Raw genomic sequence first — 24,725 nt, forward strand, 5'->3', positions numbered from 1 at the left:
AAAGACGCATAAGGGTTGTGCGTCTTTTCGATTTTGACACATTAGTGCCTAACAAATCTATCATTCCTACTATATTCCAAAAACTTAAAATTACTCGTCTTGAATTATTAAGAATGAAATATGCATATATAGATTAATTTTCATCGTTGGATTCTAGTCTGATTAGCCATAAAAGATAGTATAAAACTTGAACGTTTTAGATTGACAACTTCAATGCGAAAAAATATCAACCCAATTAACTTGCAATCAAAATAGGACTGATCCAAAATTCAATAAATTGGCTCGTTTGATATTTCTAATAGAATGTGAGATATATCTCACTCGGATAGTGATAAAATGCAAACTCCAAACTCTTCAATACAATGTCAACACAACATTAACAGAATGTCAACATAGTATAAAAGTTCAAGATTTTAATGTCAACACAACACCTTATACAATATATAGAGTTTGCATTTGATCACATCTCTATCCAACCATATATGTTGTGTAATTAGATTTTATAAATGATAACTAAACGTGCAATTTGTGTTAGTGGGGACCCATAATTGTTTAGGGTTGATATAGGCATGCATTTTGTAAATGAGTGTGGGAGGCCCCCATTAAAATAAATTCCATAAGTGTAGAGAATAGTTTGGTGCAACCCTTAATATTTGAAGATGGCACATAAGGGTTATGGGTCATTAAAGAGTGATGCATAAGGGTTATGCGTCATTAGGGAGTGACGCATAATGGTTATGCGTCTTTTAACGACGCATAATGGTTGTGCGTCATTAATCAAAGACGCATAAGAGTTGTGCGTTTCATTAATAACGACGCATAAGCGTTATGCGTCACTCCCTAAGTCGGAATAAATCCACACTCCTTCATTAAAATGGAATTCCATTAGTGTCCTATAACAAAAATAGAAAGAACTCATCTCCTGTTCATGATTGTAGCATTCTCAAATAATTCTTTCATTGGCAATTGTGTGATTCTTGCTCTCTGAAATTATATTTATTTCCTGTATGAATGCATAAAGTTAGTGTATAGTAATCCAGTCATTACGTATACTGTCAATATACTGATCTGTTGGCCCTTTGCCCCATCTTCTAGGATTTCTCGTTGGAGCAATGTAATGTTAAGCCATCTAATGGATGGAAAGCTTATTATGCAGTCACCTTAGCCATTGTTAGAGCATCTCCAATGGCGGACGTCCGGTCGGACGTCCGCGACGGGCGACCGGGACGTTCGCCATTGTGGCGTCGAAGGTCGGATACGGACGTCCCGTGAGGACGTCGGGTGTCCTCGGACGTGCGGGCGACGGGCGGGCGGACGTCCGCCATTGTGGAGTGGGTCGGACGTCCGGTAATTAAATTTTTTTTTAAACTCTATATATACGGCTCGTTGAACTTCATTTCATTCGCACCACTTGGAGTGGGTCGGACGTCCGGGTTGGACTATGTATTTTTCTTTTTTTGAATGACTATGTATTTTGTTTTTTTTCTAATTATGTTTTTTTTTATGTTTTATGACTATGTATTTTTGCCCGTATTTTGCTTTCCCGTATTCCGTGTCAAAATTATAATTCCGTTTTTACGTAATTACATTATTGTGATTTTTTTTATTGCGGGAAGTCCTAGTGGGAAGGGCGGATTGTGCAAGGGATGTCCTAGTGACGTGGCAGTGGGATGGGAAGTGTTGGAAAGAAATCAAGGAGTTAATGTGATTGATTTCTAATTGATCTCAAATTGATCATATTCCAAAATTAGGAGATTGTAATTACCATATGAAAATTGTAATCTTACCTATAAGAATGTAATCTCTGCACATATCATTCAAGCAATAATATTATACCATTTTTCGATCCCTAATTGTTTCTTCATGGCGTCAGAGCAGGAAGAATTCTGGCTCAGAGAATTCTCATCATAGCCGAGTGATACCCAAACTCTCGGCCCTTATACCAAAACCAAACCATAGATCAATTCAACCAAAAAGAAACCAATCCAAAGATGACAGATACAGACAACAAGCCAACAGGAGAATCCTCAAAGTTGAGGACAAACAAGGGTGTTACCGTGGCGTTCAAATTGAACGGGAAAAATTACCCGTTGTGGGCTCGACTGATGAAAGTCGAGATTGGAAGCAGGGGGGGATACTCCCACATCTACGACAAACCACCGGAGCCAAACAGCAAGGGGTACCGGGAATGGGAGGAAACCGACTTGATTGTTTTCTCTTGGATCGTCAATAATATCGAAAATGATATTATCGCCGATTTTGCTCATCATCAAACAACTAAAGCCTTGTGGGACAATCTCGCAATCACCTTCGAGAGCAAGGCGGATCCTTATCAAATCTACGACCTGGAAGACAAGATAATATACATGAGACAAGGAAATCTTGATCTCGAGACGTATTACCGTCGGATCCACGGATTGTGGGTGACAATTGATCGAAGTCAGAAACCACCCGTGACATGCTGCGATAAGGGGATCGGGGAATTCCGACAACACACGAGCGAAAAACGGCTCATCAAATTCCTCACTGGATTAAACCAAGAATACGACCATATCCGTCGGGAGATTCTGAAGGAGCAACCTTACCCCTCAGTCGAAGAAGCCTACGGATGGGTGAAGAAGGAGGCGGCTCGACAAAGAATCATGCCACCGGCATCCTCTCCACCCTCCGGAGACTCCACTGGCGTAGGGAGCGCCGATGCATCATCGGGGGAAATAGGCTATGGATTCGGGGCGCAGAGAGATCGACCGAACCGAGGAGTACCGAACCACCGCGGAGCGCCGCCACCTGCTGGAGCTACACACCATTCCGGAGGAAAAACGGACAAGAGCAAGCTATGGTGTTCCCACTGTGGGAAGAACAAACACACGAGGGAAACTTGCTTCCTCCGTGTGGGTTATCCGGAGTGGTGGGATGAGAAGCAAAAGGCACGAACTCAGGCGAAATTCGCCGCCGTCGGAGTCGCTGAGGTGGAGCAGCGGCAAAACCCCCAAGTTCAGAACAGGGGAGAATCGATTGGAGGAGAAAATCAGGTGAATAACTCTCGCCCGGAAACCCACGGTGGCAGCAACAGCGGCGGCGGCGGAGGGGTTCGGGTCGGGAATTTTGTGGCAAGAGCCGGAGGAGCGACGGAGTCGCAGAAATGGAGCAGCGGCGCAATGGATGGAGGTAACGGGTTTGGTCTTAGACCAAACCCTAATACTTTTCCTTTTTTACAATTAAGCCCTCCAGTTTCTGTAAACCACACAAATAACCCCACTACTTCAAATCGACCCCTAAACTCCTCATATTATGATAAATCACCCACAGCTTTCCTGAAATCCGAAATATACCCACATATTGACCAAATTAAAACCCAAAATCGTTTTGCACCTCTTATGAAAATTTCCGCTGCATTCAACGTGCAAAATATGGGTAAAATTGATACACGGGGATGGATCTTTGATTGTGGAGCCACAGATACTATGACTCCGGTAAAAACGGACTTTAGCGACTTCAGTGAGGTCACTAAGACATATATTCGAACTGCGAATGGGGAGTTAATTAAAGTGGCAGGGGCCGGAACAATAGAAATTTCCCCAAATCTTCGTTTGTCAAATTGTCTATTTGTGCCAAGTTTATCTCAAAGATTAATGTCAGTGAGCCATGTCACACGGGAACTGAATTGTACTCTACTAATGCACCCAAATTGTTGCATTTTACAGGATATTCGGACGAGGAAGATCGTTGGGCGTGGCACTGAGAACCAGGGACTCTACTACGTGGATGGGGTAGCTCAACATGGCAGTGCAATGCTGGCTCAAGGATCCACGAGAGAGGAGGCTTGGCTGTGGCACAGAAGACTAGGACACCCTTCCCATGGTTATTTTCAGCTTTTATTTCCAAACTTTAAAATTCCTAGAGATTTTTCTTGTGAGACATGTGTTTTGGCCAAGAGCCACAGACAATCTTTCAAACCTTCAAATACTCGTATGAAATTTATGTTTGAACTTGTGCATGCTGATGTTTGGGGTCCTGCACCTGTTACTGGGGGAAAGGGTTTTAGATATTTTATTACCTTTATTGATGATTGCACTAGGATGACGTGGATTTATTTCTTGAAACACAAATCTGAAGTAGCTGAAAAATTCAGCTTATTTTTTCATATGATCCAGACTCAGTTTCAAACCACCATAAAAATCCTTCGATCTGATAATGGGAGGGAGTTTGTAAACAATGACATGTCTGAGTTCTTTAAAAAACAAGGCCTTGTTCACCAAACCTCTTGTGCCTATACACCCGAACAAAATGGGGTAGCAGAGAGAAAAAACAGAACGATTCTCGAAGTCACCCGTGCTCTCATGATTGAATCCAAAGTGCCTACCTTTCTTTGGCCCGAAGCCGTGGCAACCTCGATTTACCTCATAAACCGACTACCCACAAAAATCCTCAACAAAAAAACCCCCCTGGATATCCTCTCCCAACAAGCCAAAATACCCGAAACCCTTAGTATGCCACCAAAAGTCTTTGGTTGCTCAGTCTATGTCCATACACCCAAACATGAAAGAACCAAATTCTCACCATGTGCTTCCAAATGTGTCTTTGTGGGATACGGGGTAAACCAAAAGGGGTATCGATGCTATGATCCGAATACTAAGAAAATCATCACCACCATAAATTGCAATTTTTTGGAAACAGAATTCTTTTACCCACACCACCTTAGCAGCCAGGGGGAGAAAAATCCTGAAACTAATCATGGGGACTGTCTAAGTTGGTTTGTGTCACCTCCAAGTCCTTCAATTGAGGAACCAACAGAGACTATTGCGGTCACTGCCGCAGAGCACGCCTCTCCATCAGAGTCTACTCAACCACCCCTCGATCGACCTCGACCAGTATCCCAGGTATGCCCCGTATCTATCCCTGAAGAGAGTACTGTAGTTGATACTAACACTGCAGAAGAAGAAAACAACACCGTTGACGGGGACACGGGGAGATATGTGCTTCCTCCACGGAGTACCCGAGGCATTCCCCCAAAAAGATATTCTCCTGACAGAATCGGTGCTAAGAGTAGATATGGAGTTGCAAACTTTGTCCAAGGAAATCTGAGTAAGATGGCACGAGCATTCCAAGCGGCGCTTTATGAGGAAGAGGAGATCCCACGAACTGCCGAGGAAGCGATGAAGCACACACACTGGAAAGAGGCTATGCTTACAGAGATGAGAGCATTGATGAAAAATAATACGTGGGTGAAAGGAAGGCTACCAGAAGGGGTCAAAGCCGTAGGGTGCAGGTGGGTGTTCACCATCAAACGAAGACCAGATGGCTCAATTGAGAGGTATAAGGCACGACTTGTAGCAAAGGGGTATACTCAGACATACGGGGTCGATTATGCAGAGACTTTCTCACCTGTAGCGAAGATCAACACGGTTAGAGTGTTATTCTCGATCGCTGCAAATAAGGAATGGCCACTCTACCAGTTCGATGTGACCAATGCCTTTCTACATGGAGAACTACCTAAGCCAGTATACATGGATCCCCCAGCAGGTCTTTCAGATGAGTTTCAACCCGGGGAAGTATGCAAGCTCCAGAGAACGTTATATGGACTGAAACAGTCCCCCAGAGCTTGGTTCAGTCGATTCACTGAAGTGATGAAGAAATACGACTACGTGCAGAGTAACTCAGATCACACGCTATTCCTCAAGAAGAAAAATGGAAAAATCACATGCCTTATTGTCTACGTCGACGACATGATCATCACAGGAGACGATGAGGAAGAAATTGGCGAATTGAGGAAAAACCTGTTCAAAGAATTTGAAATGAAAGACCTAGGCCCGCTCAAATACTTCTTGGGAATTGAGGTTTTGAGATCAGAAAAAGGGATCTTCATCAATCAAAGAAAATATGTCCTTGACCTCCTAGCAGAAGTGGGCATGGTAGACTGCAAGCCAGCAGACACCCCGATGATACAGAATCATGGACTGCAGATGGTGGAAGGGGCAAAACTCACAGACAGAGGAAGATACCAGAGATTGGTGGGGAAACTTATTTACCTTTCCCATACCAGACCTGACATAGCATATGCCGTGGGAATTGTAAGCCAGTTTATGCACTCACCGCAAGAGGATCACTGGGAAGCAGTTCTACGCATTGTTCGATACTTGAAAGGCACTGCAGAGTATGGGGTATTATTTGAAAAACATGGACACTTGGAGATCAATGGATTTACTGATGCAGACTGGGCAGGAAACCCAAATGACCGAAAGTCCACGGCAGGATACTTTACGTTAGTAGGAGGAAACCTTGTTACTTGGAGGAGCAAAAAGCAGAAGGTAGTATCACTATCTAGTGCTGAAGCAGAGTTCCGTGGGATCAAGAGTGGTCTCACTGAGATATTATGGCTGAGAAGACTCATGACGGAGCTTAAACTTCATATGTCTAAACCATGCAGACTGTTCTGTGATAACAAGGCTGCAATTAGCATCTCCGAAAATCCAGTTCAGCATGATAGAACCAAACATGTGGAGGTCGACAGACATTTCATCAAAGAGAAGCTTGAAGCCAAGATCGTTGATTTCCCATATGTAAGATCAGAAGATCAACTGGCAGATATCCTAACCAAAGCTGTGAACGCAAAGTTATTCAGAGAAGTACTAAGCAAGTTAAGTATCGGGAATCCCGTTGCTTAACTTGAGGGGGAGTGTTGGAAAGAAATCAAGAAGTTAATGTGATTGATTTCTAATTGATCTCAAATTGATCATATTCCAAAATTAGGAGATTGTAATTACCATATGAAAATTGTAATCTTACCTATAAGAATGTAATCTCTGCACATATCATTCAAGCAATAATATTATACCATTTTTCGATCCCTAATTGTTTCTTCAGGAAGTCCTAGTGACGTGGCATGAGGTGTTTTTGGGATGTCCTAGTGGATGTCCGAGTGGGACATCCGCCCACTAGAGATGCTCTTAACATCAACGCTTAGTGTTTAGGATAGTTAAAGTAAGGTCGCATACTGGCGAGTCATTTACTAGGTATGTATGTGCATTATCTGTGCATTAATTCCGTTTCTTTTGAGTTGCTATAATGTTTTGTCGTTGTGGGTCCATGTGTTAGAACAATAATGCTAATATGTTCCTTGACCTGGCGTTTTAGTTACAATCAAGCAGTCATGGAAAGCTGGCGTGCGTGCATCATTTAGCTGGGAGAATGCTAATAATTTCCAGATACGAGATGTATGGACTCATGTCCAAACAAATATGGCTTGGGTTACCATGAAAGCTTATTCCAACATGGGGAGGGCATACAACGTGACAAACATTTATGAACTCTGTAACGGTAAGTGGTATATGATGCACCATCATAGCTTAGCACCTCTCATCCACAGAGGAGCTGATCAACAATTTGTGTAGAGATAAGGAAACGTCCTTGCCAAGGATTTGCAAGGAAAGGGTAATGTAATGTTTTTACATTCTTGGTTTGAAATTACATGAAACTTCAAAAATTTCTTGGGAGATTCTAGTTTCTCTTTTAACAAATGATTCATATGTGGCATTGTGGAAACTGGAAAAAAGTGTGTATTTAGGGTTTTTGATTTCACAAGTCTCTCTTCTCACAATATATGAACAAATATATGCACAACACAATACATGCACAGCACAATGCATGCACATATGGAGTTCAGGAATTTTATTAGAAAACATCCATCAATATGTTATATATAGTTTGCTATTTTTCATGGCTGTTCAATAACAATATTCAACTAACTTATGTGCATTTTTTATCCGACTTGAGGAAAAACAGGTACAAAATCATACTAAAATTACTCTGTCTGGTTATCTGTAAGCATAGGGTTTTTTCTCTAATTGAATCCAAGCTTAGGTTTCGAGTTTATCGCCTTTTATTTCCTCTTCATTTCAACAGTTGCTGCAATGTTTTTGTTTCAATTAGTTGTGAAATGGAGTTCATGTTTATCATTTTTGGAATTTTCTCTGTAAGTGATTTTTCGTCATTGTTGGTAGCTCTATCCGTGACCTTATTATGCATCTATTGCGCGTCGGTTCTAATTCTGGGGAGGTTGAGGCGGCAACGATGGCCTTCTGAATTGGGGGACTCGAGGCCTTCGGTTTGTATGGATGGACAGAATGGAATTCACAGTTTGAAATTACATAAAACTTCAAAAATTGCTTGGGAAATTCTAGTTTCTCTTTTAACAAATGATTCATTACCTCAAGTTTTGCGTATGCGGCATTGTGGAAACTGGAAAGATGTCTGTTTTGATTTCACAACTCTCTCTTCTCACAGTATATGCACAGCACAATACATGCACGCCACAATGAATGCACATATGGAGTTTAGGAATTTTATTACTCCCTCTATCCCATAAAAATAGACTATTTGGTATGACACGAGTTTTAATGTATAATTGGTAAAGTATGAGAGAATGAGAAAAAGTAGTTGAAATTGTATAGTAGATAGTGGGGCCCATAAATAATAAAGTAAAAGAGAAGGAGAAAAAGGTTGCTATAAATGGATATTGACTATTTGTATGGGACGGATGAAAAAGAAAATATGGCTTATTTCTATGGGACGGAGGGAGTAGAAAAACATCCATCAATATTTTACTCCATATCATCCTTAAGTAGACTATAGTTTGCTATTTTCTATGGCAGTTCAATCATAATATTTGACTAACTTACGTGCATTTTTTATCCTACTTAGCACGACTAAATCAACGTGGTTTTCTAAGCAACTTTTTGTCCTACTTGTCACAAACTTAAAAAGTGATTTACAATATCATAAATATTTCACGGTTGCTCACATATAATAAGTTTTGCAGAAAATATCTTTTTGGGATTAGGAAATACTAGTAATAAGCAAAACGTAGATTTTTTGATATTTTAGACTACTTTTAAAGTTTGTGGAAAATACCAAAATATGACATAAAGTACTTGGTTCTAGGTTCCAGTATCCCTAATATAATTTATTATCTTTTGAGATTTTTTTACCACATATTACAAAGATTTTTGTAAAATTTATACAAGCACAACTAATTTATTTTTATTTTCCTTTTATACACATATCTAATAGTATATCTCACTCAACTTATGAGAAAATTTGTGTTTGTATTATGATAAGTTTTGTTTGTGAAATTTAGTATAATATTTTAGAGTTCTGATTTAGTTGAGTCTCCTATTTAAAATAATTGAATTTCTTTACTAAATATTATTTGAAAAATAAAATTAGAAGAAAAAATATAAATAGATCTAAAATATAAGAATGTGAATATCGTTTAAAATAGAAATCTTTTGTGTAAGAAATGAAAGCAAGCGTAAATTTGAACTAAAATAAATGATTGGGATATTGGCCTCTAATATAACGGAACTTTCAAAAAGTTGATTTTTCCCACGAACTTTTACCCGAGTTTGTTATTTTCCACCATCAAAAAATTTCGGCTATATTAATGGATTGAAGAACAATTTTGGAGAGTGTGCTTCAAAAAAAACTATCCTCAATGATTAAGAACTTGAAGCTCTCGAAGTTGTTGTCGAGAAATTACGAAAAAAAATCAATATTATGATAATATTTGCAGGAATTTTTTCGCTGGTGTGAAATAACAAATTCAGGTAAAAATTCGTGATATTATTTGCCAAATTTAAAGTTCGTAGAAATAACTCAACTTTTTGAAAATTTCATGAATTAGGGGCCAATATGACAATATCCCTTAATGATTTTATGCCTTCATTTACTTTTTTGTTCTACAAATAGTCTACTTAAATTATATACCAAAAAAGCATGCAAAATTATGATCCGAATTACCTAAACTACCCTTCGTTTGAATGTGTGTACAGTTTCCGCCACCTCTCTTCCGCACCCCATTTCAGTTACAAAACCAGCACCAACTTTCTATCTCTGCCGATTTTATCTTCTCTCTCTAAAATCCCTAAATTAGGGTTTCATTTAAAGAAATTACTCTTCGCCAGCAGAGATTACACACGAATGCTTTTAATCCACCGGATAAGAAAGCAAGACAGTGAGGAAAAACAGGTACAAAATCACATACTAAAATTACTCTGTTTATCTGTAAGCACAGGGTTTTTTTTTCTCTAATTGAATCCAAGCTTTGGTTTCGAATTTATCGCCTTTTATTTCCTCCTCAATTCAACAACTGCCTGAGTTGCTGCTACGCTTTTGTTTCAATTAGTTGTGAAATGGAGTTTATGTTTGACATTTCTGAAATTTTCTGTATAAGTGATTATTCGTCATTGTTGGTAGCTCTATCCGTGACCTCATTATGCATCTGCTTCGCGACTATTCTAATTCGGCGGAGGTTGAGGCGGCAGCGAAGGCCTTCTGAATTGGGGGACTTGAGGCCTTCTGTTTGTGTGGATGGACAGAATGGACTTCATGGTCAGGAGAGAACGACTGTGCTTGTCAATGTTGGTGAGAATGGTGCGCAGGTGGGGATATCGCTAATGGAGCAGCTGGTGCCGGATCTAAGACTGCATGCTCTTAGCTTCTTAGATTACTCCAGTGTCTGCCGTCTCTCCATGACGAATTCACTCCTGTATAGAGTTTCCAATGATGAGATTTTGTGGAACCAGCCTCTTCCAGCCCCTCGTAGTCACGTCCGAACTAGCCCACCCCAGCCCCTCGTGGTCACGTCCTTACTAGCCTCCTCTTGGCTCGTAAGTTGACTACCCTCAGGCGGGTCCCGGGCATGTAAGTTGACTATCCTCAGACAGGTCCAGGCCTGCACGCTTGTAAAGTCCCAAGGCAACAAGCCTTGAGCCCTCATGGAAATTAATCCCAGGTTGCGCCATCCAGGATTCGAACTCAGGACCTCCTGGATGGCGCCATATCCTTGCCTCCCTTCTCAACCAGTTGAGCTAGGAGGCTTGGATAACCTTGGACGAGCCGGTTCAGGTTCAAGCTTTTCTTGAACCGGAACCGGCAGTTCCGAACCGTGAACCGCCGGTTCCCGAACCATGGTGACGTCTACCTACTCTCCGTTGTGCATGCTCTAACAATCCTTATGACATCTAAAATTGTGCACTGATCTCTCAATTTTGGTGCAACTTTTGCATTAAAGATTCTCCAAGCCTTGCCTTGTGCATATTATGTGCTATAATTAAGCAATTTCAGCACGAATAGGTGTTTCCGAACTCTAACTCAAATTTTTTGCACTATAGTACTATACATATCATAATTATTATGTTTGGTTAGACTGAAATCAACGAAAATATCTTCTTTTCTTATGTTTTTTAATGTTCGATTACACTTATTTCTTTGAAATAATATCATACGGAAAAAGTTAAAAATATGAAAAGACAAAATTGCTCAGCAGCCCAAAGAGGCATTTTTGGGAGAAAACAGTGCAAAATGACTGATTTTTGAAATAACCTCTTAGTTCAATGACTACTGAAGATATTTTTAAAATCTAGGGATTATTGATGAAATAAACCCATAATTCATGAACTATTTTTCATAGTTCATTCTAAATTATATATAGTTCATTCTAAATTTTATTAGTCTATGTGATAATGATATTCGTACTAACCATTAGACCATCCACAACGCGTCTCGCGCCGGGCTCGCGTCTCGTCTCGGAGAGACGAGACCCCCGCGAGACGCATTGCAGCGGCCGTCTCGTCTCCAGCTCGTGACCGGCTCGTCGCGTAGCTCGTCTCGGAGAGACACGAGACGAGCTGTCTCGCCACGCGCCCGAGACACGTGGCACGTCCCCATGCGTGCGTGACGCCCACTCGCTGGCCCGCGAGTGGGCGTCGTCACTGATGACGCAATAATTCATTTTTTTTTTAAAAATCGATTTTTAATAAAAAAAAAAAATTTTTTTTTTTTCAAACGGTAATATTACCGTTAAATATTTATTTTCATTTTTTAAATTTTTAATTTTTTTACTCTATAAATAATTCTATTCCATACTCATTTCAAACACAAACACACATCTATTCCTCTCAAATCCTCTCTATCACTCCAATTTCCATCTTCAATCAACTCAAACAAATGGATCCTTTTGAGCAAATGCGTCAATTAATGGAACAATCACTCGAAGAAGATCGACGACGAGAGGCGGAGGAAGCCGCACCACCCCCACGACGCTCCCGGAAGTACATCAATCGGAACCGGGAGGAAGCCGCCGCACGGTTAGTACGCGACTACTTCTGCGATAACCCGATTTGGGGAGATACCTATTTCCGTCGCCGTTTCCGCATGCGGAAACCGCTATTTCTCCACATAGCGAATACTTTGGCGGCCAGGGAGGAGTTCTTCCGAGAAGGGTTCGACGCGGTCGGTCGTCCCAGCCACACGACGCTGCAGAAATGTACTGCAGCCATCCGGCAGCTTGCGACTGGACAAACGGCCGACATATTCGACGAATACCTGCACATCGGAGACAGTACTGGGCGCTTGTGCTTGCTCAACTTCTGCAGAGGCGTCCGGGCAGCCTTCAGTGACGAATTTCTCCGGAGGCCAACCACGGAGGATTGTCAGTTCCTCCTCAACCTGCACGAACAAGTGCACGGATTCCCCGGGATGCTTGGCAGTGTCGATTGCATGCACTGGCAATGGAAGAATTGCCCGGTGGCTTGGAGGGGTTCCTACACGAGCGGCCACAAAGGCACCCACCCAACCGTTGTACTCGAGGCCGTTGCCGACTACCGACTTTGGATCTGGCACGCGTACTTCGGGGTCCCTGGCTCGAACAACGACGTAAACGTGCTCCAACAGTCCGACCTCTTTACCGAAGTTTTGGATGGTAAAGCGCCGGCCATCAACTTCGTCGCCAACAACCGACGGTATAAAATGGGGTACTATCTCGCCGACGGCATCTACCCGAAGTGGCCGACCTTCGTGAAGACGTGCGGCAGGCCAGCGAACCCAAAGCAGGCTCTTTTTGCGCAGAAGCAGGAGGCTGCGCGCAAGGATGTGGAGAGGGCGTTCGGGGTTCTCCAAGCGCGCTTCAACATCATCAAAGCCCCGGCTCGTTCGTGGTTCATGGAGAGCATGGTCGACATCATGTATACGTGCATAATCTTGCACAACATGATTGTCCGAGACGAAGGACCCGATGCCGGAAATTGGTTCGACCCCGAATCCCCCGGAAGCTCAACTGCAAGTAGTCCGCCGCGAAGTGGAGCGCATCCATCTATACAAGAACGGTTGGCTATTCGGGCAAGGACACGCGACTCTAGCGCCCACACCCAACTCCAAGAGGATCTAATTGAGCACATTTGGGAAAACTTTGGCGGAGAATATTAAATTATGTCATTTTTATTTTTTTAGAATTTTAATTATGTCTTCGCTTTTTTAATGTTAAGTTGTAATATTGTTTTAATTTTAATAAAGTGTGTTTGTTTAAATTGAATTGGGTTTTAAAAAAAATTATAAATTAAATTGAATGAATAGTAATTAAGAGACGGTATAGAGACGGTTAAGAGACGGAGCGTTGCAGCCTCCGTCTCTTAGTTAAGAGATGGAGGAAAAAAGGACAGTGGGGCCCTCAAATAGTGCTCAAATAGTAGTTAAGAGACGGTTTAAGAGACGGTATAGAGACAGCGTTGTGGATGGCCTTAGTACCTATATATATATAGCATTATTTATTTGTAGACAATTATTAGTGCTACTAAAAATGAATCAATGAATTAAACCTCTGATCTTTTGAATGGATGAGAAATGTTTTTACCACGTGCGCTGTGATTCATTATTCACTACTCACTTTGTCAGCGAATAGCAGTCTCGTTTTTCCATTTTGATTTGTCTGCGAATAGGAGTCTCGGTTCATAATTACTATAAATGGTAAAGAGACACCACATTCCACTAACTCACTTCACTCACATATCATTTAAAACTAATATATACAAGTGAGACTCATATTCCACTAACTTTCTTCCACTCACTTTTCTTAAGATTTCTTAAAACTCGTATCAGATGGGAATGAGACTCCTATTCGCGAACGGAGGGAGTATTTCATAGTTGAGACTTCATATAATCACAATTTTCATGTGCTTCTATATAAATAATCTTAAGGTAGTACATACTACAACACTCAAAAATAAAAAAAAATTATAATCATTTTGTTCATAATAAATAGTCTTTTTTTTTATCCATTTACAAAATTTAGTCTCCTTTTGTTTATCATAACTTTATCTCCCTAATAAAATGAGTCATATTCTCTGTAAATAATATTTAAATTAAGTTTTATTTTTGTCTCTATCTCTTTTATATTTTTTCAGTTTTGCACTATTGAGTAGTATCAATTTTTTAAAATAATAGTAGAAAATTTAAAAACAAGTCTATAAATAAAAATTTCTCCGGCTACAAAAAAACAAATTATCCAATTTATATTAATTTTAAAAATAAGCTCAACCGGATAAACGTGTATAGAGTGGAATTAAAATTAGTGGTTGAGAGAGAGATGGCTGCCACCGCCGTGACCGGCAGCTGCAACACCACCTTCCTCCCTTCCTCTCTCCCAAAACCTCCGCCTCCGATATCGCGACAATTTCTCCATTCTTATAAAATCACTGCACCTCAACACCTGACGCTGATTAGTACTTCAATCACCCGACTTTCTGTTTCATCGCCTGAAACTAGCGCCGTTGAAGCACAACAAAGTGACGATGGCGTCTCTTCCTCCTCTGCCTCTCTCACGTATATGCGTCTCTCTCTCATCGTATTTCAACATTTTCTCACTTATTCCTAGTACTAATTATATGAGCTTTCGCCTAATTTTGATTTTGCACAATCAACTAAAAATTTACATATTAGGAGACATGATTTTAGTTCACTCACGATACCGACTTGAGTGAAATTTTATCCTTGTTTTTTGTAATTCAATGTAGTGCCACGCGGATTTAATTGGATTGATGTGATTATGTGTTCCTTAAACTTAAACAACTCTAGTCATCTAGAACTAGTATGATGTAATCAATGGTGCTAGTTTAGCATCAATGTGAGTGAATTTGGTGATGATTCTTGACCTTTTCCTGGCCATAATTGACTGATGAAGAAAATGTTGGTGACATCATAACTCAAGATAGGTGAATTAATATGAGTTGCACTGATAAATGAGGTACATTGGTGAAGGGGGTGTAATGCTTGTGGAAGGGAAGAGATTGAGAGGGGTTGTAACGGTGAAGGAAGGATTCAAGGTGGGATTGCCACTGTCCCGGGCTTTGGCTGGTGGCCAATAAAAGCTTACCGGCCTTGCCCTGCATACCTGCAGTCGGGAGGGAGGTACAGAAGAACAGGCCAAAGCATGGACGAAGTTGTCTCTGGAGGTGGTGGCCATGCCAAACCTGCATCAAGGTAATAACATCACAACTCCCTTTGACAAATGCTTTACAATTATATACATAATTCATAAATCAGCATTGTGTTTGTGATATGAAGCTGCATAGCATTCTTCTTCACTTTGTCGATTTATTTGATTTTCAGCAAGAAAAAGGAAGGATCTGAGTAAGTCGAGAGATAACTAAATGTTCAAGAATGCTTCAATGGTGTTAGGCAAGTTTAATTTCTAGCACAAGAAGAATCATCTAGTTTTTCTTGCATCAACAAAAGCCATGTCCTTATTCTGTTTCTTTTTTGTTTGTTTGTTGGTATATGCAACGTTAAATTCAAGGACCGTGCCACACTGGACTCGAGCCAGAGATCTTTGTACACACGTATGTGAAAAATTTTGTTTACATTCATATATATCTGGGAAACATATTCTATTACAAGGTGGTTTGGTAGAAAACAACATAGGATTTGATTTCTCCGACCACATAAATTTAGCAAATAAATCTTCTGTAGGAGCAAGAAGAGCTATTTCTTCTACTCGGAGTTGAATTTGCAGCAATCCTCATTTGCTGAATCAATGCCTCTGTATTCACCTCTTCTGATAAAATCTTTTCCAAATCTTTGGGGTTGATCACTAGCTTCACTTTCCAAACGCCGTTCCCTGGCCTCGGCTGCACCTCCACCGTCTTCCTCCTCGCCCCCGCCTCTATCCTTACTGCTCCCTCTTCAGCATCTGAGGCTGCCTTCAAAGAGCAGTTTCCCATGATGTAAGATATATATTGGTATGTGTGAATGATGGTTATTTCTTGCTCTTCTTTCTATGACTGTGCACTGTGAAAGTGAGGGGCTTTGGGGGTATTTATGAGAGAAATTAGTAGGTGGATTAAGATAATGAAAGGGTCACGGATTTAATTTGGGGTAAAAGAGCATCTTGTTTTTAAAAAAAATAAACTACTAGAATTTTAAGGGAGCCTTAAAGAATGGCAATGGCCAATGGGGAGTGATCCCATGTTTGAAAAGTTGGTATTTCTGTGCAACGACATTTTGAGCCCAATCAGGTCTAGGTGGTGTGAATGTGGAGTTTCTAGATCCCCTTTTCTTGCATTTATTTTAATAATATTCGTATTATTCTCTTTTGGTTCTTAATTTCTTGTCATTATTCGAATTGATAAATTTTGAGCCGTAATTGATGATTTTGTAGTTTCTTGGTTTTTATGATTTTTGTAATTGAAAGATTAGTTATCGCTTTAATAACTCAATCCTAATAACCAGTTATTAATTGAAAGATTAAAATTGAAGAAGAAAATACATGAGTGAGACGAGGTAGTTGGATAAAAACTTTTTCGAGTGTGAAATTGATTATTGTAAGAAATATTGTAGTTTGGATGTGCATGTATTTGATGAGATAAAATGGCTCTAAATACAGTTTTGACAAATTGGATAATGTTGAGGAACATAATTTCCTTTTTAATTAATTAATGACGCTCATCCACCACGGTCCAAATCTTCAACAATTTATCACATGCGCGCCCCTTCTAATTTGTCTGTTTCTTAATTAGTTTCAAATTTTAGAGTATATTTTGTCCTCTCTAAATACAAATATATAGGAAAATCTTATCCAAGAGAGCACATGTAGTTCGAGGCTACGGCCCGTGATATGAAGTTTGTACAGAACAACGTTGATGAGAATTGTATTAATTAAACCTTCATTGTTCATGAAGAGTATTAATAACGATGTTTCTGAAACTATTATGACTATGAAATAAAATAATTAAAGGAAAAATGATCAAAAGGCTCAACATATAAACATATTGCAATATAAAACTGTCTTGCTGCTTGGTAAACATTTTATTTAAAAGAAAATCGAAGACTATAAGGATGAGATAATATTTTTATTATTTTTAAATGATAAACGTATAAACTAGGATATCGTATATGGGCTTAGGGCATCAGCAGTGGGGCGCCCTAAGGCGCCCTAAAGTCAGCCCTATGCACCGCCACGTCAGCATTTTATCCTCCTACCCTTTCACCTGCAGTGGGGCACCCTAAGGGGCGCACTAAAGGTTTTACTATTGTTTTGTTAATTAGTTTAAATGTTTTTAAATATATAAATGCAAACTAATTAAAAAAACACAACGATTAACTAAAAAACGGCAAATACTACATTGATTAAAAAAATTACACGAGTTAGAAATAAAAAAAAGTTGACTACTCTACAAAAGCCCCAACTTCCGGCGGCGGCGGCGCGGCGGGGCTAGTTGGAGACGGCTCTATGTCAGACAGACCGTACGAATCCGTACTGAATTCGGGATCGTACTGCGTGTCGGGGTCGAACGACCGATATTCGTCAGGTTGTGTACCCGGCCAACGTGCATCACCTCCAAACATCGGACTATTGGGACTTGAGTAATCACCGGATTCCATTTTCTAGTGTAAGTGAAAATGCGAATGAAAATGTTACGAATGAAGGTGGAGTAGGGGTATTTATATAAATGAATTTTTCGAATTTAAAAACAAAAACAAAAACGCGTTGCATCGTCCGCGTTGCCCATAGTGGGCGGACGATGCCCTATCGTCCGCGCTTCCTCCGCGGACTATCTTTCGGGCGAGGACGACGCATCATCCATAATCCGCGCACCCACAGTGGCGGACGATGGCGCGCCCGAGACATCGGGCGGCCTATCGTCCGCCCCACTGTGGGTGCCCTTATTATTGGGCCAAAATCATGCCTGTTTTTTGAAGAGGGATAAAAAAACAACCCCACGTTTAGGGTTAAAATGTGACTGTATATACTGTATTTATGTAGTTGACTCTTAAATTTATATTTATTTGTCTATAAAAAATTACTAGTATGAAACATCACATATAGAAGTCTTATGTTACCTCAAATCTTTCCAAAGATAAGATTTATTGAAGCAAAAATACTATAGTTTTAAAAATTTATCTCCCGTTATCTTTTATCAATATACTCACAAACCACTTTATCCACCAATTCGAATATTCTCCTCGAACTCTCAAGTCTGGTGGAATTCGAAACATGATATCTGTACATTGTGCAATTATAGAGGAAATTACATTCTGGTCAGAATCAAACTTCAAATTACATATACAACTTAAATTGAAATTAAAGTTATGATTTTGAAGGAATAAAAGGCCTACAAATGTGGTTAAAAACATACTTTTTAAATGGCTTTGTATTAAACGAATCATTTCTATATAGCTCACCCAAAAAAATCATGGGCCCAAACGTGACGGCCCAATCAATTATGAAAGTCAGCTCTAGGTTTTAATAATGCTAACATAATCGCACAATCTCGCTTTCAATTTCAATTTTCAATTCATTTGTTGTTATATAGTAAATCTTTGATATTGAGTTTTTCTCTTGCATAATATTATTATGTTGTATTTCCCAAATCTTTTTAAAATATTTAGTTTTTAAGTGGTGGCCTCTTGTGACGATTAAAACATAACTTTCGTTCTTATGAGAATTGTTTCATCATGCGGAAGAGTTATGGAGACCTGAACTGAAGAGCCTTTCAATTTTAAATTATGCTTTCCTATTAAATTATACATTTGAGTCACTTGAATTTTGGTTTATACATTTGATAAAGATGTATGTTTCGAATTTAAAGGGTTTGGTTGTTCTCAGTGATGATGAACCATAGATGACGAGTCTGAAATATATCTACAATTAATTTTTGAAAAACATAGACCCTACACGAGTTTTGGTGCGTCCGCCCCGGCACACTGCACCACACATACACAATACACATTTGCCGTTGGAGGATGGTATGGGGGGCCTACAACTATGGAGATTCCTCCACATCTCGCTGACACTGGAAGCTCTAACACAGACATTGATAGCACTCGTAAAAAGACTAATTATGGAGGATTTGCCCCTCCACGTAGGATTTCGAAGCATCACTGTTGTATCATCTCAACTGCTTCCGTCTCCATCGCCACCAACTTTACTCAACATATTATATTCTCCTCGTTCCCTCATAGTTGAGGCGAACCTTTTTGGCACAGAGTTTAAGAAAGAGACGTTGAGTGTGTTAAATAAATGGATTAAAAAAGTAAGAGGGAGGAAAAAAGTATAAAGTAAATAAAGTAAAGAGAATAAAGCAAGAGAGAGTTAAGAAAAGAGAAAAAATTTACTACATCCGACCCTTAAAATTTGGCACCATTTGACCCAGCACGAGTTTTAAGAAATGGAATAGAAAGTGGGTTGAAAAAGTTAGTGGCATGTGAGTCCTATTTTTATATATTAGTTTTAAATAAAATATGAGTGAGAATGAGTTAGTGGAATGTAGGGTCCACTACCAAAAAGCAAATAGTGATAAATTTTTAGGGACGGAGGGAGTACTATATATGGAAATGACTCAACTCTGAAGGAACTTCCCGAAATGAAAAAATGACCCAATTATGAGAGAACGGAGTGGGTATCTAATTTTTCGTTAAAAGGTATCCAATAAAGTTACTGAAATCTCTAGTCTCTACCGTTAGGTTGTGTTTGGGAACATGGGATTGGGGCTATCGAATTGGAATTGGAATTGGAATTGGGGCTCCAATTCCAATTCCATTGTTTGGTATCACAAAAATGTATACAATTGGAATTGAATTATAATTCCAAAATTTTCAATTCCATGATTTGAATTCCATATCAAAAGTAGAAAATTGGAATTCCAAATAGTTACTACCTCCATCCCACAATAAGTGTCACATTTTGTCATTTCGGTCTGTCCCATAATAAGAATCACATTTCACTTTTACCATAAATGGTAAGTAGACCCCACATTCCACCAACCAATTCAACTCACATTTTATTATAAAACTAATATCTATATATATATAGGGATGTATTTATTTCCTTTTTGTATCTTTCGTTCTTTGTTCTTTTTAATCTCAGCCACACGATTTTGTCATCCGACAGTTAGATTGGTGCCGCGTGTCATTTAATAATGCAGATTTTCAGTTGAATAATGCACACCGACTAATAATGCACCATTATAGTGTAATAATACATATTTTCAGTTGAATAATGCACACCGACTAATAATGCATCATTATAGTGTAATAATGCAGATCATCTGGACCGTTGATGAATGAGATCTAACGGCCCATATTAAGAAGAATAAAGGATCTAAGGGATGAATAGGAGAATAACGCTCATATATATATATATATATATATATATATATATGGTAGTGTTAATCTCATTTTCTCCCCTTAGACTTAAGTTCCTTCTCAATTTGGAGCGTTGGATCAGGCGGATGGACAATCCAGATGACAAGCATAGATTTGATCCCGTAGTTCATTATTTGGGGCATTTCGTGCATCATGTGGTTTAATTAGTAAATTTCTATACTCAAAAACTCCCGAAACGGCATGTGCGAAATTTCTATACCCACTACCTTCCCTCTATTCTACACACCATTCATCTCCAAACTTATTAACTCACAATCTCTCTACCCGCTTCGTCTCCCCAATTCCGAACCCCTTTCAAAACCCTACCCGCCCTCTCTACCCGCTTCGCCTCCAACCCGATTTCTTGGAAACAACCCTTCCGATTTTGTGCAAGATTCGTCTGCGGTCAAAGAGGAGGTAGGGTTTGTCGAATGTTAAATTAGTAGTTTACTTTCTGAGTTTCATCTAGCGTTTTCCCCGATTTTCGCACGTAACACACTACCCACACCACGATTCACCCGATTATCACCATAAAGTTGTAGTGCGCGAATTTGTTGATGAAATCTTATAGGGTTATGTTTGTTTGGTGTCTTGCGCAGATTTCAAAATGTCTAAAAGAGGACGTCCGTCAGTTTCACAACAATCGCAGAAAGAGGGTGCGGAATCAATTTCATTTGTGTGGTCATTACTTGAATGGATCTGTACATTATGTAACTATTTTTATGCATTATATATCATGTATCATGCATCATGTGACTGTTGTTGTATACGGTCAAAGAGTGAAGGGAATATTTGTATGTGTATTACTTGATATACTCAGTGCATTATTTGTCTGTTTGAATGCATTATTTACCATGTTTTATACATAATGTGACTGTTTTTGTAAAGCCTTCAAAGTGCGAATGCAATATTTATATGTGAATTGTTTCAATGAATCTGTACATTATTTAACTATTTCTATGCATTATATACCTGTTTCATGCATCAAGTGCCTGCTGGTGTACATCGGTTAGAGAGTGAATGGAATATTTTTATGTTCATAACTAGCCTGAATCTGTATATTATGTAGCTATTTCTATGCATTATTTATCATGTTCATTACTTGAGTGATTTTGTTCATTATTTGGCTTTTTGAATGCATTATTTTATCCTGTTTTATGCATCATGTGACTGCTGTTGTACATGGGTCAAAGACTAAATGGAATATTTGTATGTACATTACTTGACCGGATCTGTACATTATTTAGTTATTTTAGTGCATTATTAATCATGGTTTATCCTTTATGTGACCGTTGTTGGACATGGGACAATGGGTGATTGCAATATTCATGGTGCATTTGTTGATTTATTCTGAACATTATTTGCGTATTAAAATGCATTATGTATCAGTTTTTAGGCATTATTTTGATGCTTCTGTACAAGAGTATATAAGTGAATGCAGTATAATTGTCCACTTTATTTTATTCAGTTTGTACATTTTGTAACTAATTGTATGTTATTATTCTGTATGTTGTAGAGCATCAAAGTAGCTAAGATTGGACATCGACGAGGCGGTCGATGATATACTGCCAGTAGGAATTGCCCAGAAATTCCGGGAGTTTCTGAATTGTATAAAGAGTTTAACTCCACGGCAGAAGGAAGCCGTCGCGGAACTTGAACATGAGTCTAAGAGTGAATGCAATATGTGTACATTATGTAGCTATTTATATGCATTATTTATCATGTTTTATGCATTTTTAGATTGTTGTTGTACATGAATCTAAGAATGAATGCAATATTGGTATGTTCATTATTTGAGTGATTCTGTACATTATTTGGTTATTTGATAGCATTATTTATCTTGTTTTATGCATCACGTGGTTGTTGTTGTACATACTAGACCCTAGCCCCTGGGCTTGTTAAACTCTTAGGGAAAACAAGAAACGTGCGCTAAACATCGAAACACGGCACAACTTAAATGAAACGGGGCAGGATAAACGTTTATTACATATCACAAATAATGCATTACAGAAACTAAAACTACGCATTACACTGCATAATATGTACATTATGTATATCTGTTTTAAAAAATGCCTACGCGCTATGCATGTGCAACCCCAGACGAATTATTGCAGCTCGTGTATTTGGACAACGCTTTTTAGACTTAGAACATACTACACCCTAACCCCTAAGCTTGTTAAACCCTTATGGAAAACAAGAAACGTGCGTAAAGCATCGAAACACGGCACAACCTAAATTAAACGGGTAAGGATAAATGTTTATTACATACCACAAATCATGCATTACAGAAACTAAACTACGCATTGTACTACACAATATGTTCATTATGTATATCTGTTTTGAAATATACATACGCGTTATGCATGTGCAACCCCAGATAAATTACTTCAGCTCGTGTATTTGGACAACGTTTTTTAGACTTAGAACATACTACACCCTAGCCCCTAGGCTTGTCAAACCCTTAGGGAAAACAAGAAACGTTCGCCAAACAACGACACACGACACAACTTAAATGAAACGGGTCAGGATAAATGTTCATTACATATTACAAATAATGCATTATAGAATCTAAACTACGCATTATATTATACACAATATACATTATGTGCAACCCCAGACGAATTACTGCAGCTCGTGTATTTGGACAATGTTTTTTAGACTTAGAACATACTACACCCTAGCCCCTAGGCTTGTTAAATCCTTAGGGAAAACAAGAAACGTTCGCCAAGCAACGACACACGGCACAACGTAAATTAAACGGGTCAGGATAAATGTTCGTTACATATCACAAATAATGCATTATAGAAACTAAACTACGCATTATACTATACAAAATATACATTATGTGCAACCCTAGACGAATTAAGGCAGTTCGTGTATTTGGACAACGTTTTTTTGCCTTAGAACGTACTACACACTAGCCCCTAGGCTTGTTAAACCCTTAGGGAAAATAAGAAACGTTCGCCAAACATCGAAACATTGCACAACTTAAATTAAACGCGACAGTATAAATGTTAATTACATATCACAAATAATGCTTTACAGAAAATAAACTACGCATTATACTATACAATATGTACATTATGTGGATCGACGACCGAGTTCACGTTCACCAGCACTTCAAAGTCCCCGAGTTGAAACTTTCAACTCACCAGCGCAACCTCTTCTACCGCCGCTAATGCAAAATCTAATGATTGGAACTTCTGACCAACAACGGGCTTTAATTCGGCAGAACATTCAGGCACAACGCCAACTGTTTATAACCACAAAACAATACACATGTTAATTTTAATAAGCATTATATGACATATACTGTACATCACCGATCACATATAGTGCATTATACAATTATACTTATGCATTACATGTACACTTTAATCCAACTAACAAGCCAATATGAAACCACACGCTATAGGGGTGGCTCTAACTCGCGGTCCTACGTACAGGTTTTGTATCTCACACTATACCATACCCCTAGCCGCCAGAATTGGTCAACCCTATGAAAATGAATGAACCATAGAGCCAACAATTTCGAACACTGCCAAACTTGTTTAAACCATGCTACAACCTATCCCCAATCAAGGCAAAAATCAACATACTGCATGTGAATACTGCCACACTAGTTTAAACCATGCTACAACCTATCCCCAAGCAAGGCAACAATCAACATACTAAAGGAATGCCTCATACAATACTAAACCCCTAGGTCCCATGAATTAACAATCCTAGGGGAATGAATGAACCCTAGCCACCACATTATCATAAACCGTCAATCATGTTTCGATAAAAATGCAAGGAGGCACGCAAACATGAAAAACGATTTTGCTGGTGTACACCGTTTGGGATATGCGACTAATTTAAAAAAAATTGAAAACATTCGAACAATAAACATGAGCGGACACCGCTGGATTACCTTCTTTCATCATTAATCGAAAGACGTCGACGGTTGATGCAAAGCAGGCAACAAAAAGATATTTTCAAAATCGAACTCTGTATGCATTTGATTCAAAGTCGAGGAAGCTGTAAACTAGAATTTATCGACGGGTTACAGAAGCTAAATAAAACGTGCATTGATGGAGAAGGAAGAGAACGAAATCTGAACGAAATTTGTTGAAAAACCGCAGAGATCCTCAACGGAGGAAATCATGGACTTTTCCATAACCAACTACATTAGTGATTCTCTATTTTGCCCTTTTCGAATTAAGTAATGATTAAATTTAATATATTCAGCAAATGATTTAGACCATTGG

The 24,725-nt window shown here is 39.1% G+C and overlaps 2 protein-coding genes and 1 non-coding gene across 5 annotated transcripts; all 3 read left to right on the forward strand.

The window, feature by feature from the left end:
* Positions 1-1,884: 1,884 nt before the first annotated feature.
* LOC121767794 lies at positions 1,885-3,832 on the forward strand. The gene is made up of 2 exons (XM_042164122.1): positions 1,885-3,168; positions 3,705-3,832. Exons 1-2 carry the CDS (start codon positions 1,992-1,994, stop codon positions 3,740-3,742), a joined length of 1,215 nt encoding a protein of 404 aa, XP_042020056.1. The 5' UTR covers positions 1,885-1,991; the 3' UTR covers positions 3,743-3,832.
* Positions 3,833-14,360: 10,528 nt separating this feature from the next.
* Positions 14,361-16,503, forward strand: LOC121766358. 3 transcript variants are annotated; one of them, XR_006042977.1, is made up of 4 exons: positions 14,361-14,655; positions 15,091-15,312; positions 15,442-15,671; positions 15,802-16,503. XR_006042977.1 is itself a non-coding variant. In XM_042162631.1 (3 exons), exons 1-3 carry the CDS (start codon positions 14,420-14,422, stop codon positions 15,917-15,919), a joined length of 576 nt encoding a protein of 191 aa, XP_042018565.1. In that variant the 5' UTR covers positions 14,361-14,419; the 3' UTR covers positions 15,920-16,503. The 3 variants fall into 3 exon arrangements, 2 of the variants coding, with proteins under 2 accessions (XP_042018565.1, XP_042018566.1); XM_042162631.1 differs by lacking the exon at positions 15,442-15,671; XM_042162632.1 differs by lacking the exon at positions 15,802-16,503 and having other exon boundaries at positions 15,442-15,725.
* A 2,230-nt stretch (positions 16,504-18,733) lies between these two features.
* LOC121769644 lies at positions 18,734-18,822 on the forward strand. The gene has a single exon (XR_006043663.1). It is a non-coding gene; the product is annotated as a small nucleolar RNA Z159/U59 (small nucleolar RNA).
* Positions 18,823-24,725: the final 5,903 nt, after the last annotated feature.

The sequence above is a fragment of the Salvia splendens genome, chromosome 15 (genome assembly GCF_004379255.2).
Source record: "Salvia splendens isolate huo1 chromosome 15, SspV2, whole genome shotgun sequence".
Taxonomy (NCBI): domain Eukaryota; kingdom Viridiplantae; phylum Streptophyta; class Magnoliopsida; order Lamiales; family Lamiaceae; genus Salvia; species Salvia splendens.